Here is a 15,826-nt window from a genome sequence, read left to right on the forward strand (position 1 = left end):
AACTTATAATATAATATTTTCTATACTTTAGTATCGAACAATTAACCTGTATTCAGGAAAAAAAATACTGTAAATCAAATACAAGTAAATACTAAATCACTGTCACATTATCCTATATATCTTTCATCATTTGTTGTTGTTAGAATATATATATATATATATATATATATATATATATTGTCGTTCATTTAACGTGTTACAATTTTCAAAATGCTTTTAATATTTTAATATAGACGCAATCACCGAGAAGATTATTATATGTGTAATAAAAAGACCTGATCACCCCTAGCCCCCTAATAAAAAGGTGTTGATACGCAATAAACTTGCAAAAAGCTGTTAATTGGTAATAAACAACTATCAAAAAGTGCTTTAATATGGCTGTTTCAGAGGCTCCGAAAACAGTTTATTCAAAATGTTGCATTATATAAATTCTTTATAAGATATATATGGTTAAAACTTAAACTAAGGGGTACAAATGTAATTATGCGAATTTTTAAAGTACGAGACAGTGGCTTTGTCCTGGAAAGAAATATATATAGTGGCAAAGTGCATATTATCTTATGAATTTTTAGCAAGCAGTAAAATATAGACCATTTATATACTCCAGCTACTTTTCTAATTGTGTAAATTTCACTCATGAAATAGTTATGACTTTCCTTTCTTCTCTCTCTCTCTCTACCTTTCTTTCTTTTTTTCTTTTATATTGATGCATGCAGTAAGAATTACCAATACAACAATACAATACAATATTTCCTTATTTCGTTAAGGATACCTGTCAGTAACTACAGACTATATAATAAATATAACAGATTGAACACCTATCAATTATAATACTCTTTTGTAACCATCAGCTCTCTGTATCATAGACAGCTTAACTTTGGTCGAGTTCGTGAGTTTCCGCGAGCGGTTTACAAGAAATTTTACAAAAGTCACCAACTTTTAAACGTCTAGGGAAGCAAGAAGACATTAAAATAATTTCAAAATAAAAACATATTTAAAAAATTTATTGTCTGTAGAATACTTCAATAGGATAATAAATATTCTCAAATTATGAATAAAGTGGCTACAGGGGAAAGAATAAGATACGTATCACAGGTTTTTGCTTATTTTATTCAGTAACTATATGCCGTAAACTGAAACTGATAGTGGTGTTTTTTAATCGCCAAGGGAAGCATTAGTTATTCTTTTTAGATATATATTTTTTATATCTTTGTAAAGAGAAAAGATAGGCCGACTATTCGTGTTAAATGTAAGCATTAAGCCAATAACTTGAAATTATAAATGTTACACCATTCAAGCATATTGTGGTGATCATCGCTTAAAATCGGTGTTGAATGTAAACATGAGAAACCGTTTTGTGTTTTGAATAAAAAATCAAGGAGAGGGACAAATGCTATGTTGCATAAGGTTAAAGAGACAATGCCCTGAAGAAAACAATATCTTATTAGTGGCATGGGAAGTTTAAAAGTGGTCAAAAGAATATTGCTGACGACCCGCGACAAAAGACAATAACGTTCAGTAACGGAACTTCTTGATACGGATCGGTGTACAGCGACAAAATGACGTTTTGCCACTTTAGAGGTAGAGGCAATGCCTTAGAGACGGTAAGTAAATAATGAACATGGTCTGAATTATGTTATTTAAAATTCACATCTAAGATGTTCTTATCCATCATATTTTAAATTTTAGCAAAATAGGACAAGAAATAAAGATACTATAATAGCACTTTTCCGGAGAATTTTGAACACCCTCTTATATAGAGCATTGATGGTAAAAAGTGTATTTTTAAAGCATGCCGAAACTGTAGCTGTTACAGAAGATGCTCCATAATCCTAATCTATGCTCAGTTCGTGTTAAAATGATGAAAGATAATGACCGACAGATGGCAAGGGCGGAGAAAGGGGAGCGAGGTCCCGACCCAAATTGCCCTCCGGTGATACAACGGTAAGGGATAAATGACATTATTCTATATCTATTTTATCTATCCAATCAATCGATAACGTTCATTTGCAACACGTGACCGTACAATATATTTCCTTATTGGACGCACGTGCTCTGCGTACAAAAAAAAACTTGTATTTTTTCCCGTATTTAGACGGTTCAGAAAGTCCCATGTTAAACATACGATAAAGCCCGAAACGCGTGAAAATGTTCCGAATGTAAATCAGGTGAAGTAGGCGCTCTATGTACAGAGTTTAATTATGCGTCTTAAAATCATAAAGGCAGAAATACAATATTCAGTGAATCATATTAAATTTAAACTAAAATAAAGTAGATATAGAATAAAAAGGTTATTTAACATTGAACTGTGTACAATACGAGATATATTTGGACTCTTACCCTAGCGGCTTGTCCAATATGGTTTTCTCAGCCTTGTACTCGTCCAAATATATCTCCGTATTGTACAGAACAATGTTAAAAAACCTAATAAAATGCCTGAATATCTCTTTAAATACTGATTTCTAGAAATAAAACAAATTGATATACACGTGTATATTTGAATTGTAGTTATTGTACAAATTTAAGTTCTTTTTGTTTCCAAGTTTGTTGGCTAAATTGTAAAAAACGTTAGGCTCAATATTTCAAGACGGCAAATGGGAAGCTATTGAATATGGTAAAGAGTTCTCACATGTTGTGACGTAGTAGATTTTGGAGTTCTTTCCTGTCAAAATATCAGAAACATGTGAATTGTACAATTTACAGTAAAAGTTGGTTATAAGGAATTCGTCGGGTTCACAAAATATTCGAGGTACGCTATATCCATAGAGCGAACATAGTTCGCTATGAATGAGCTGTGAAACGAACATCTAACGTAAAGCGGACAGGTCTAGGAGAACTGTGACCTAGGTAACTGTAGACTTGTTTAATTGCTGGATTATTTGAATAAAGTTTCATTTTGTATCATAAATAAATGATTTATATTTTTAATCCCAATTTCGTTTTTTTTCGGTATCGGTAATAACCGAAAACATATAGTTCATTGTTTGTTATGTTGATTCTTTACCTCTATTTGAAAAGTTAATCTACCGACAATGGATCAGCTTTGATAAATTTGAATATTATCTTTCTTTAAAAAAACACAGAACAGAAACAGAACAGATCAGAACTTTAATGATATATAATAATATGTCTTGAATATAAGAAGTTCTTCGTTATCATAGCTATATACAGCATGCAGAAATATTTTATTTTACATATACGTACAGTGAGAATGAAATATGCACAGACATCAATGATAAAAATATTTGAGTACATAGACTAAGCATTCAAATTGAATATTTCATAATCCAACAATACAGTTTAGTATGTTTAAAACAAATATTTTTCAATGATTTAAAGAACTTAAATTATAATTTATCATTTTAAACAATATATGACAAAATATAGCCAACCTATTTGAACCTTACAAATTAGATGTATTCAAAAGTTCTATGAATGATGGTTGTAATAGTAATGTGGTATATGCCTTTTCCTTAACTCGGAATAAACAGGACATATTAAGACAAAGTTCACATAAAGTACATTTTCTTTCAGATCTCAGTATATTTCTATGTCTAGCAGTTTCAATGTTTAAATGATGAAGCGACATTTTTAATTTAGCAAAACTATTTTGAAGTTAAACAATTCTTTTTATTCAGACATTAAGATATATCAAATGTCAGCTTAAGTTCTTTAAACAAACAAAGACAAGATTTGTTACACATGTCTTGTCTCCATTTGATGATGTAAAAATCAAATAATCTTGTTCGTAATATTGGAATTAACATTTTAATATCAAAAGATTAAGGATATAACCAAACATCATTAAAACCTGATTCTTGTAATAAATGTTTTACTTTAGAAGCCCAGATGAGTACCTTCTTATATCTATCAGTATCATATCTAAGTGAGATAAATGCAGTTGTTAACAAACAATTATTACTTTTCTCTAACTAAAATGTAATTTCAAATAAAATTTAACTCTTCCTATTTGTCTAATCACAAACAATGGGAAATTTCCGGTTTCACTCGATGATTCAATGCGGCGTTGCATGTTGACAATTTTACATCAAGTGACCATTTAGATATTTTCTGTGTACCCGTTCTAACTGTTCAACTTTTGAAAAACCCAATACTTCACACAAATAGTTAAAAATGGATGCATTACCAATTAAAACAATGCACTTTCAGCTTACAGTAGCTTTGTTGCACTGATTGAATGTTTAAAGAAAAAAATATATGCTAATTATAAATGGGCTATTAGGTATTCTAAGACTTTTAAGATTTTCTTTTATATTAACAAAGAAGGATTTTACCGTGTATTGTCTTGTCGATTAAAACACGTTTCGCAAAATGACCTACCTTTGGCTATTCCGGTTCACTCCCTCGTATTTAAAACAGCAGTAATTACTGTAGTTTGCATTCTTGTGTTAAGAAAATGGACTTTGATGTAACTGGAACGTGTTAGAATGAAAGTAGATTTAGGTTTTGCGTGCTTTGTTGGCAAATAGAACACGGGATTTCTTGCATCTGAACTCAAAACCGTGTTTTATTTGCCAGCAAAGCACGCAAAACTAAAATTAGTTTCAGTATTCTAGCGCAAAATGACAATTAGAGGCGACGTATTTTTATCACCTATTGTTATAAATTAGAGAAAAGGACGTTTAAGCACAAAATTGTAATTTTTCAAAATATACATTAATATATCATAAAATAAACATAAAATAGACACCCATTTAATGACAAATGTATAAATTTGCATACTTTAGTTATAATCGAGTTTTATTAAATTTTGCATCATACTGCTGTAAACATAACTTCTAGCTATCCCCTCAACCCCACATTGATTTATGTGCAAAAATTTAGAAGATTCTTTGAAAGCATAGAATGTCCCTTGACTAAATAGAATGACACAATGGTTTCCATTAAGCAGTACATATATTTAAATATGAAAACTTTATCACATCTACATATACCATAAAGAAAAGCATATGGTTACCTTCCTAAATTACCTATACTAGAACAAAATGCATATAATGTTATTCCTGACAATTTCCTGGCACATTGTGGGAACTGCCTTGTCACTGGTGCTCTAACCTAAGAATAATCCTCCTGAACCACCGTCGTAGTCGTATCCACAAGATTGGCAATTAGCAATTTCAATAGCGTTATTGACAGAGTCGATATACTGTGATGGCGGCCAAGGCGTCATTGTCGAGCTTGTTGTTGTTGTCTCAGGGATTTCTAAGGCGAATAACAAATCAGCATATGTAGGGTACATATCTTCACAACACTGAAAGGACAATTGGTAAAGAACGTTTCACATTATAGAAATAGATGGTTATTAGTCTGTACCTGTATTTCTTTTCCATTTGTACCACGTGACCTTACTATAATGCATTTGCAGATTTTAAATAAATATTCTATATCAGGCAAGGCAGCTCTTGATGTTAATTAAACGATAAAAGCCTTTGACAGATAAAGTAATTGCATGAAATTCAACATCGTCAAACGCTTAACGCGATGTTTCTCGTCTCAGTTGGTGCTTTCGGATCATATGATTTATTCCATTTTGTTATAACTGAGTTCCGATTAAGCTTTCGATTAGTGACTGGAGATGTGTTGAATAAAGTTTATTATTTTGCACGGCTGCGTCCTATTGTTGCTATACTTTATTGGGTTCTTTATGAAACTGCTCGTCTATGAGCGTCGGTTTATAAGGATTAGTAAACAGCGTCCTGTTCAATACGGGATATAGCTGGACTGGAACCCAAAGAAGTTTTTTTTGAATGAGTACTCGTCCGTGTTTATTGCCATACAGTACAGAATAAAGTAAATAACCTAATAAACTACTACTTTGTTAAGGGACCTTGAATTCTTCATGCTAGGAAGTCATACTGCTGGCCTAGGGAAGGTCGATGGTTCTTCCCAGGTGCCCGCTCGTGATAAAATAATGTATGGAGGGGCACCTCCGTGAAGTCGCCATTTGACCTATAATTGTGTCGGTGCGACATTAAACTCAACAGACAACAAAACAACTACTTGGTTAGTATTAGAATTTGAGTTTTGTGAACCTTTGTGGTTGTATGATAAAATGTTTAAGGGCTAACATTGATGTTTAAGGAATGAACAATAAAAACATTCTTGAACTAGACTGAGTAATAATATACTGGAATTATTGCTGAACGGTAACGCCCTTCTTAAGTTTAACTCAAACTTCAAGCCAACGTTTTGCATGTTGATCTAATTTCATTTAGTTGTTACTTAAAATAATCATACGAGACAATTTATGGAAAACAATTCACCTCGTGAAAAGTGATAATGATAAAATATTGATTTGACAAATCAAAATCTCAAAATCTGACGAAAGAAATCTGCAAAAGTCGCAAAGCATTAAGATAAAACAAGGAATTCCGCAATGGATAATTACTAACTAGTAACAAAAAACAAAAATCGGCAAAAAATCATGACACGTCAAAGAGCTAAAATTACCGGAAGTTGTGACGTAGACTCCATAGTTGTCGTCATCTCTGTTGTTGTTTCTGTAATAAACAGATATATACACTGTTAAGATTTACATGGGTTTGTGTTTATATTTGCAGATACTGTTATAAGCTTTACAAATTTGTTTTTCGATACCGACATGTCCCCCACATTCCCTACCGACTCAATACCCATATACTCTCTCTCCAATCTCGTAACACACCGGCTTACAATATATATATAAAAATAGAGGAAAGTGGAAACTTCACAGGTCGCTCAACACGACAAAAACGAAAATGTTGCAGGCTCGGTTTGATTAATACCTTTTACTTAGTAAATAGGAATATCGTGACTAAAATGGTTATTGGCCCATTAAACTTTTATTGACACGGAGCTACAATGAAATACTAAGGCTGAAGTATGAATCGTTTATTTACTTATTTACTTTATTATATATTATAACGAAACTTACGGTTATGGGAACGAAAACTTCCATCAAAGGTATTAGAAACATTTTTCTGGACTTGAACATTTTGTTGACTACTATATACAAAGTTACTTGTTATTAATCCGACCTGTGCAAATTGAATGATTTTCAATTCCAATAAAAATTCCAAGCCGTTTTGGACAAAACGAAATTAGCTTATTTGCAAAAAAAGGTTTCGGTACTAATATTTTAAAAAAAAACATTAAATTATTATTATAAACCTTACTTTTAAAAGTAACAACACCGTACAAGACAAAATTAACACATGCCAATAAACGTAAACGCCCATAGTAACTAATTATTCGTCTCAATTAAAGGAAACAACCTTTAGGCGTTTATAATCCCAATATCTGTTGATGAAAGTAATGGTTACCTCGATGGACACCTTTTATCATGTTTGCATACATGCGCTATTTCATGCCTATCCGTAGTATTTGAAAAATAGCGAGAACTTTCGTATTTCTGAACAAGTACTCATTTTTCTTAGACCATTTCTGTCGGATTATCATGATTTTACGGTGGTATGTTTAGGACATGCATTTAGTTTTTAAAGATTAAATTATCTCGTGAGCGAGACGTCTTATCTCGAGCGCACGACATCTTATCTCATGCACAAGACATCTTATCTCGAGTGCTCGACATCTTATTCGGAGCGCACGACATCTTACCTCGAGCGCGCAAGATAATTTAATCTTAAAAAATGTGATTATGTCGGTAAATCCGATTCCTATATTACATATCATGGGTATTTTATCAAAGATTTATCCCTACAGTCTTGCTAAATGAATGTAATTTCATTTTTTCCACCCTGTGTCTTGTTCAACGCTGAGTAAAATGACAAAGGGTTCATCTTGAATGACACTGTTTACTGGTATGTTTAAATAATTTAAAAGTGTGTCTAAAATTACAACAAAAATAATCCCGATCAAATACTCATGTTTATAAATTTACAGAAAGTGTAGTGTACGGTCGTATAACTTGTAAAATATTTTAATACTGCATGATACATTAATAGGACCTGGCCCCAGTTTCACGAAAAACTTAAGTAATTATTTACTTAAGTTTGTTATTTCAAAATCGTGCTATTCCTTAAGTTATTGTTATTTGATATGAATTATTTCTTTAACAATGTATTTATAGCTAAACTATACTATGGTTAGTAGTATTTGTCTGCAGTACTTATTTCAGTCACGCAACTATGATATTTTTATTTAAGCACGATACAACTAACTTAAGTATTTTGCTTAAGTATATTTTTTATTTCTATACTTTATTTGCTGTAATATTCAGAATAGTCATTTATGGCTCTGATACAGATGAAAAAGTTAACAGTGAAGACGTTTAAATGGTTAAAAAAGAATTTGAAATAACATACTTAGCTGGGCAATTACTCAAGTCCTTTGTGAAACTTGGGCCTGGTGTGGTTGTGAAATTGTGAAATGATCGGACAAACAGTATATGACAAGAAGTATATTTGTATGAGAAAAAGTGAGCATGCCTTCTAGCAGTAATATTTTCTGACAAATTGAAACAAGCTGAAAATATTTCTTTGGTAATAGGAGTCAAAGTGCTGATATTTACATTCGAATTTCTAAATTACCAGGTTGAGGTATTGAACAGTTTTTTAAATTTTTTGTCTTTATGAATTTAGCTGTTATATATAACATAAGCTATTCAAAACATACTTGAGCAGGGTCCAGAATAGCAAAATCTTTGTTCGTTGTCCACACCAAGGCACTGGCGTCCGTTTCCTGATGGGTGAGGGTTAGAACAGTTTCTTTGACGTCTCTGCATTCCAACATCACATGTACTTGAACAGGCTTCCCAATGTGCCCAGCCACTCCAGGATCCGTCAATTGCTTCCACTATTTATGAAAATGGTCATTTCTTTGATTTAGCAAATAATGCACCAAAATGATACATTCCAACTAGTATAACCTCAATAAAGTTAAAGTTATAACAAAACAGTATAGTATAAACAACATATTGAAACATGTAAATGAAATATTTGTGAATAAAGGGACGACCATTGAAAAAAATGTTGTCTATGTGCGTGCGTGTTTGTGTGCGTGTGTGCATGACATTAACAAAAGTAGATATTCTGAGTACAAATTGTTATACATTTTCTTTTAAACTATACACATGCAGGATGATTTATAGTAATTTGAATCGCATATGTGTTGTCTTTATCATACTGCACATGCTATATATAAAATGAAAATTAATATTGTAAATAATAACTTGTGTTCAATATAAACATACCAAACATTATCATTAAATGTAGGCATAATATAGGAATTAACAGCGTATGCGAATACAAAACACCTATTGTAAATTCTTTCGTTTAAAATATTGTTTTGCTGGATAATTTAGTTTGCCTTTATTGGCCTTAATATTGCCTTTGACAGCCTCTTTGTTAATGCCCCGTTTGCCATGTTCTTTCTTGAAAATTGGGGAAAAAATCAGGGGGTTGGGGAATGTCACCTTCTAAAGGTCATAGAATGGTCACAACAAAATTCACAGAACAAATAAATGCCTTTCTTTATAAAGGTACATTTTTCGCCATTCTTGCATTTTTCTTTTACTAATTTCCAATTTTCAGCGATAATTATGAATTTGAGAAGTAAAACAAATAACTGCATTAGATTTATGAATTCTTTGACAGAATTTTTTTTATTTAAGCACGATATAACTAACTCAAGTATTTTGCTTAAGTATATTTTCTTTTCTATACTTGATCTGCTGTAATATTCAGAATAGTCATTTATGGCTCTGATACAGATGAAAAAGTGAAGACGTATAAAGGGTTAAAAAGAATTTGAGATAACACACTTAGCTGGGCAACTACTTAAGTTCTTCGGTCAAGGCACTAGACATTTCTGAGATGCTCTTGAGTGTCTCCCACCTAACTAGAGGCCTGTACTGGTTCTTCCCATGAAATATGGCTTCGCGTGTATCGGTGCTATACACCGGGTACGTTAAAGAATCAGACTGTCTATTCGAAAAGAGCTAGGCTAAGTTAGCCGGACACGTCTGTATCTTAAAAGTTCTCTTTGTCTGTTCTGGGGGCTTTATCTCACTCTGTCCCTCTGGTCAGATCTCTCTGTGTCTGTACTAGTAGAGGATAATTTCGCGCCCTGTGTGGCTGCAGTATATGTAAAGCGCCTTTGAACGTGTTTATCATGAAAAGGGCGCTATATAAATCTGGTATAATATATATAATATATTTATAAGCGGTTCGATCAGCCCATTTATGAGATATTTTGATATGTGCAAATTTCGTAACACGGCCTATAAAATGCTGTATATAAAAAAAATATTCTAACAGATTAGAAACGTGTTGTAGAAATTTAAGGATTACCTGATCGTCAGGTAATGCTGTCATAACTATGTATAAAAATCAATCGATGTCAAACTTTGAAGATATATAACGGTTAACTAAGCTGAATTATTATTACTTTGTACATTTACTTAAGGCGTGGGCAGTGTTGCATTTTCCATTACTGCTCATGAACAGACTCAATCAAACCGAGTCTGCAATTTTCACTGTTTGCACTGTTGTTCTCGGTGATCTACTTTTCAGATTATATTTTATCAGAAATGAAAAAGGTCTAGTTTTTCAAATATTTGGCCTGAATATATATGTATGAAAAATCCCTTGGACACAGAGCACACAACCAATCGTTATAATAACAGACTCAGTTTGATCGAGTCTGTTCATGAGAGGTTATTTTAGTCTGCTACAGATTTTAGTCTGCTATTGCTTTGCTTGGCTACGTTCTATGCTCCCAAAGGAACTTCCAATGGATTTTATTATTTCACTGAATGCGGCTTATGCCTCACAGACGGACAGATCAGAATACTGTTACGATCTGATTAAAACTTAGAAAAGGAAAAGATGTATAAACAAAGTCCATGATAAAAGGAGGCTAAACAAAACCAACGGACAAAATTTGCATAAATAGCTTCGATGGTAGTGCTAAGACTGTACAACAAAATTGCAACAATATAAAATACAAAAAATAATACCTGGCCATTAGTAAAAATTAATGAAAAGAAGAAACATGATTGGTACCACAATTGTTACTATAACTACAGTGAAATACAGAAAATTAAATAGGTACTTCGTGATTGTATTATCTAGAGGCATCGACACCTTCATATTAAATGATTATATATACCAAAAATGGGAAATTAAAGGAAATTTAAGGGAAATTTAGAAATTTAAGACAAGTTTATCTTTTTATTTCCAAAATATTATATCTGGCATTCACTCGTGAAAGATATTTCAATCTCACACTGAAACAAACAGATATCTCTACTTTTTATATCTGTAATGCAGACATCTTACGAATCTTTGCGCCTTTTCATGTGTAACTTGAAGCTTATAATAATTTTCACTCATTGTGAGTGGATATTGCCAAGAGTTCCTGTTGCAAAGTTTTGTTGCGGTTCGATCGTGTTATAGATTTCCCTTTTCCTTGATAAGCTTGTCAATTGTCTTTCAAGAGTATTTTCTCCTAACGTGTAACTTAAATTTTTAATAACAATAAAATACCTTACAAACCCATTGACACTTTTTTAGGAATTACACTTGACTCAATATTTACTTCCTTAAACTTAACTTCCATTTTCATAAACACTTATGGTCGTTCCCATTGTTTAAGGTAAGGTGAGATAAGACTGATACAGACCCGATTGTACTGGCATGTCTTGTCTTTCATTCGGCGTGCACATTCCCTTTGATGAGCGCACATGCTTTTTTCAAGACGTTTCTGTCATTAACGTGAAGACATTTTTTTAAACGCTAGATTATAGGTTCTGTTTGTCACTTTGCATTTAGTGAATTATTATACAAAAATGTATTAAGAAAAGGCTTAAATAAAATGATATATGTTGTATTGGTGGAAAAAAAATGAAAGATATCAATGTATATTATACGCGTTTCACCGACTTAAATCAAAAGAGTTCAGTCAAAATTTCTGATTTTAAAGCATATTTTCTTTGATTATTTCTCATCGGGAAAATAAGATAAAAGGTTGGGTTTAATTATGTTGAATTTTGTGTTTTGTAAATTTATTTTTTACCTTTTACATAAAATGTTTCAGTGCAAAACGGAGCAATAACAAAATAATAACAAGGAATGTCCGGTTTACTAGGTCCATGTACGAAACGTGAAGAAATTTCGTTCCAGGTGAAAATGAATTTAATATCTAACTAAAAGATCAATTTGAACTATGGCAAAACAAAGGGTTTTTTTTATATTGTAACTTCTACATTTTAGTAACAATAAAATTTCTTACAAACCCCTTGACACTTTTTTGAGGACGTCTACTTCCTTGAACTTAACTTCCGTTATGATAAACACTTAAGTTCGCATTGTTTAAAATATGAGAAACAATACCGGTACAGACCTAATGTTGTTGATTTCTGTCTTTTTTGCGTTTTCGCCCCGCGACCCAACCGAGCGAAAACACGAGAATTAACAAGTTAAAATGGCAGGGGCGCGGGGCGAAAACTTGATAATAAAAAAAAAAAAGAACAATTCATAACGCTTTCAACTGTCTTGTATAAAGAACGCAGATCACGTCAACACAATGTCTATATGCATAGCACACTTGTTTCTCATTCTTCAAGGAAAATAAAAGAAATGGATAGACAGTCCGTCCGTCATTCCGTCATATTCCGTCATTTTTCTTTAGTTACTTTAAGAAAGTTAAGCTATACTAACCATTACTGAAAACTATTCAGCGTTTTTGGGCATAGTATAAAATTCTATTTTTCACTGTAAAAGAAGTAATGTTTAATCTCTATCAGACACAAAAAAAATGAATCAGAAGACTTGTAACTAGGCTCTAAGAATATATCGGCTTGTACAGGGTTAAACGTGGCAAAGCGGAGAGAATTTGTTACAAACTACGCCACGTGAGAGATAGACTATCTAGTAGAAGGGTTCACCCAAGATACTTTTACATTAAAAACAAGATGAGGGTGCTTTGGAACTTTTACATGGCAGACTGGGTCAACTCCAGGGCATCGAGGAAAGTGGACAATTCAGTGAGGAAGCGGAGTAGACCTTGGTTACATAACTGCAAAGCGCAGTGAAACTTTAGAAAAGTGAAATAGTTTGGATTTGACGTACTAATTGTGTGAATAGATATAATGCGCTCAATGTTTGATTAAAGCAAGCTCACTTAGTGTTAAATCCGTATTTATGAATGTTTATATGTTCAGTCTTTGTGAAGATTGTATTATTATAGTTTCTGTATTTGTTTTATGTGTATTTTAAACTTGGCGTCCTGCAAATTGTTTTGTATCCATTAATATCATAAACAATGTGTCAATTTGAAATGGTTTTGATTAAGCCAGACCTCATACGGGGTTCGAATCCCGGTCCAGGCATTTGAAATTTCTGAGATGCTCTCGAGTGTCTCCCACCTAACTAGAGGCCTGTACTGGTTCTTCCCAGGAAAGACGGCTTCGCGTGTATCGGTGCTATACACCGGGCACGTTAAAGAACCAGACTGTCTATTCGCAAAGAGCAAGGCTAAGTTAGCCGAACACGTCTGTATCTAAAACGTTCTCTATGTCTGTTCTGGGGGCTTTATCTCACTCTGTCCCTCTGGTCAGATAGGTCTGTGTCTGTACTAGTAGAGGATGCATTTCGCTTGTGGCTGCGTCTGCTATATGTAAAACGCCTTTGAACGTGTTATCATGAAAAGGGTGCTATATAAATCTGGTATAATAATAATAATAATAATAATAATAATAATAATACTAAAGTAAGTGCTAGTCTAAATATAAGGACATATTTTGGAAGAAACGTCTATTGGGAGTGGGGAATGGCTATGGTGGATTTTTAAGGGTGGGGTTGGGGACTGTGATCCGGAATTCGGTATAAAAGATATCAACAGTATTCTTACCTTTCTCTAGTATGGTGAAGCCTAAAGAAGTAAGACTTAAAACAACACACGTCATTACACATAATAGCACCAGATACTTCCGTTTTCTATCTGTCATGCAGATATTTTTCGAAACTTTACTCGTGTCTTCCTGTGGATGTGTTATCTGAAGTTTCTCATAAATTTCACTCAGTGCTGGGTTCGTTTTGTCTAAGTTTTCCATACAAATCCTATGCTCCGGTTCTATTGTGTCATAGGTCTCCATGCTAGCTATTTTTCTTGATAAGGTTGTAAATTTTCGTTCGATGAGATTCGTATTTACACGTTATATATCTAGTTTTCTTTGAATATATAAACTATTTTTATAATCACAATAACGTTCCACAAACACTCTTGTGTCTTTCTGTTTGAAAACTGACTCTAGAGTTAATGGTTTGCTGTTTTATTGTAATTACTTATTTGATTTTTTTTCATTATACATGACTTTCCACTTTAAGTCGAAGTATCTGTTCAAGTATATTACATAACTATTCGTGGAAAGCTTGAGTAAGGATGAAATCCCGTCACATAAATATCCGGTACTGCTGTTGTTCAATACAACCATATTGTCTAACATAACCATTTATTGGATATCAGATTGTTGATAAAATTTAATAAATGAGTCTCAGTATCAATACAACACATCGACCGTAGACAGCCGAGTGCATTTCGAAACCTTGAATTGGTAAATGGCAAAGGTAGACACATCTGACTTGTCCGATGCGATTTCAAATTTGATATACTATTCCGAATGACGTTAAATCCACAAGCAAGCAGGCATTTTGAAAAGATATAAAATGTGCAAGTTAAATTTATCTAATTGATAAACTGATTTCGTGAAAGAGATATGGGATAAGGATACATTCTCGCTGATGAATCTTTAATTCTTAGAAACTATTTTTTATGATTTCTTAGTTAATTCGCTGAATCGTATAATCAAATTGTTCAGATTTACTGTCCCTTGTCCTCATAAACGATCTCTAACAACTGCATTTCTGTTCTTGCTGTGCATGCGCCCGTGCGGATAATGGATTTAAGAATATAAAAATATTACATTCAGTTGGAAACTGTGAGTACTGTAAGAGTTATTAGTTGTACATGGGGAGCAAGTAACTGTATATTGTTCTTTTATGTTTTTTATTATTCTCAAAGTCCACTGGCAAACACTGAATGCTTCTCAGAAATAACGCAGCACATTCATTGCATATTCACAAATGTTCATGGACCGGTTATTTCGTCCGGGTTATGATCAAACACAGACAGTTTCCACTAATTCGTTTTGTCAGATAATGCATTCGTGTGTAAATATGTGAGAGGAATAAATAGTTAGAGGCAGATGATGTATTCAATAGCTTATAGAGCTATCATCTTTTGTATGCATATAAGGGAACCACGCTCACACAGCGAAGGAGTTATTTCAAACATATTTCTGTCATGACATAGCTACCGCGATACTTTAAAAAGTTTATCTTGATAAAGCGAAGTTTTCTGAAAAGATTATCTAAATAGTCAAAAGTTTCCTGGAAATATGAGTGCGATATTTTACACTAGTATCTCGATATTTGTTTTCAGTTGCCATTTATTAGCGAATTAGCTATCTCGATACCAAAAGCAATTATCTTGATATTCCGAACTTTTCTGAAATTTTACCTCAATAGCCTTAAGTTTTCTGGAAATAAAAATGTACATTTTGAAAACAATAATTCATTGCGATAATATTTTCAGAAAAATAATGCACAACATTTCTGCAAAGTTTAGAATATAATCTTGATAGCTTCCAAGTATCTCGTGGCAGTTTTAAGCACTAACTCGAACTTTTGCGCTAAAATATTTTCAGGAAACAAAAGAAATATCTAAAACATATTATATTTTCCTGAAATGTTTCCAGAAAAATGCACAAATTTCTTGGAATGTTTACAGAATAATGATGATAGCT

General features: G+C 32.7%; 1 protein-coding gene across 1 annotated transcript; it reads right to left on the minus strand.

Moving 5' to 3' along the window:
- Window positions 1-242: 242 nt before the first annotated feature.
- On the minus strand, window positions 243-14,451 carry LOC128550299 (netrin receptor UNC5B-a-like). Its single transcript, XM_053529101.1, has 4 exons — window positions 13,873-14,451; window positions 8,635-8,814; window positions 6,472-6,521; window positions 243-5,272 (listed from the first exon to the last, which is right to left on the minus strand). The coding sequence occupies exons 1-4, from the start codon at window positions 14,114-14,116 to the stop codon at window positions 5,072-5,074; spliced, it is 675 nt and encodes a 224-aa protein (XP_053385076.1). The 5' UTR covers window positions 14,117-14,451; the 3' UTR covers window positions 243-5,071.
- Between the last annotated feature and the right edge of the window lie 1,375 nt (window positions 14,452-15,826).

The sequence above is a fragment of the Mercenaria mercenaria genome, chromosome 17 (genome assembly GCF_021730395.1).
Source record: "Mercenaria mercenaria strain notata chromosome 17, MADL_Memer_1, whole genome shotgun sequence".
Classification (NCBI taxonomy): Eukaryota; Metazoa; Mollusca; class Bivalvia; order Venerida; family Veneridae; genus Mercenaria; species Mercenaria mercenaria.

Excerpts from the sequence above, each read along its gene's own strand:
- LOC128550299 (XM_053529101.1), bottom strand. The coding sequence starts at position 14,116 with ATGGAGACCTATGACACAATAGAACCGGAGCATAGGATTTGTATGGAA. Across the intron at positions 8,815-13,872 it reads CTTCACCATACTAGAGAAAG|TGGAAGCAATTGACGGATCC; the intron begins GTAAGAATACTG and ends TTTCATAAATAG. Across the intron at positions 6,522-8,634 it reads CTATTCTGGACCCTGCTCAA|AAACAACAACAGAGATGACG; the intron begins GTATGTTTTGAA and ends TGTTTATTACAG.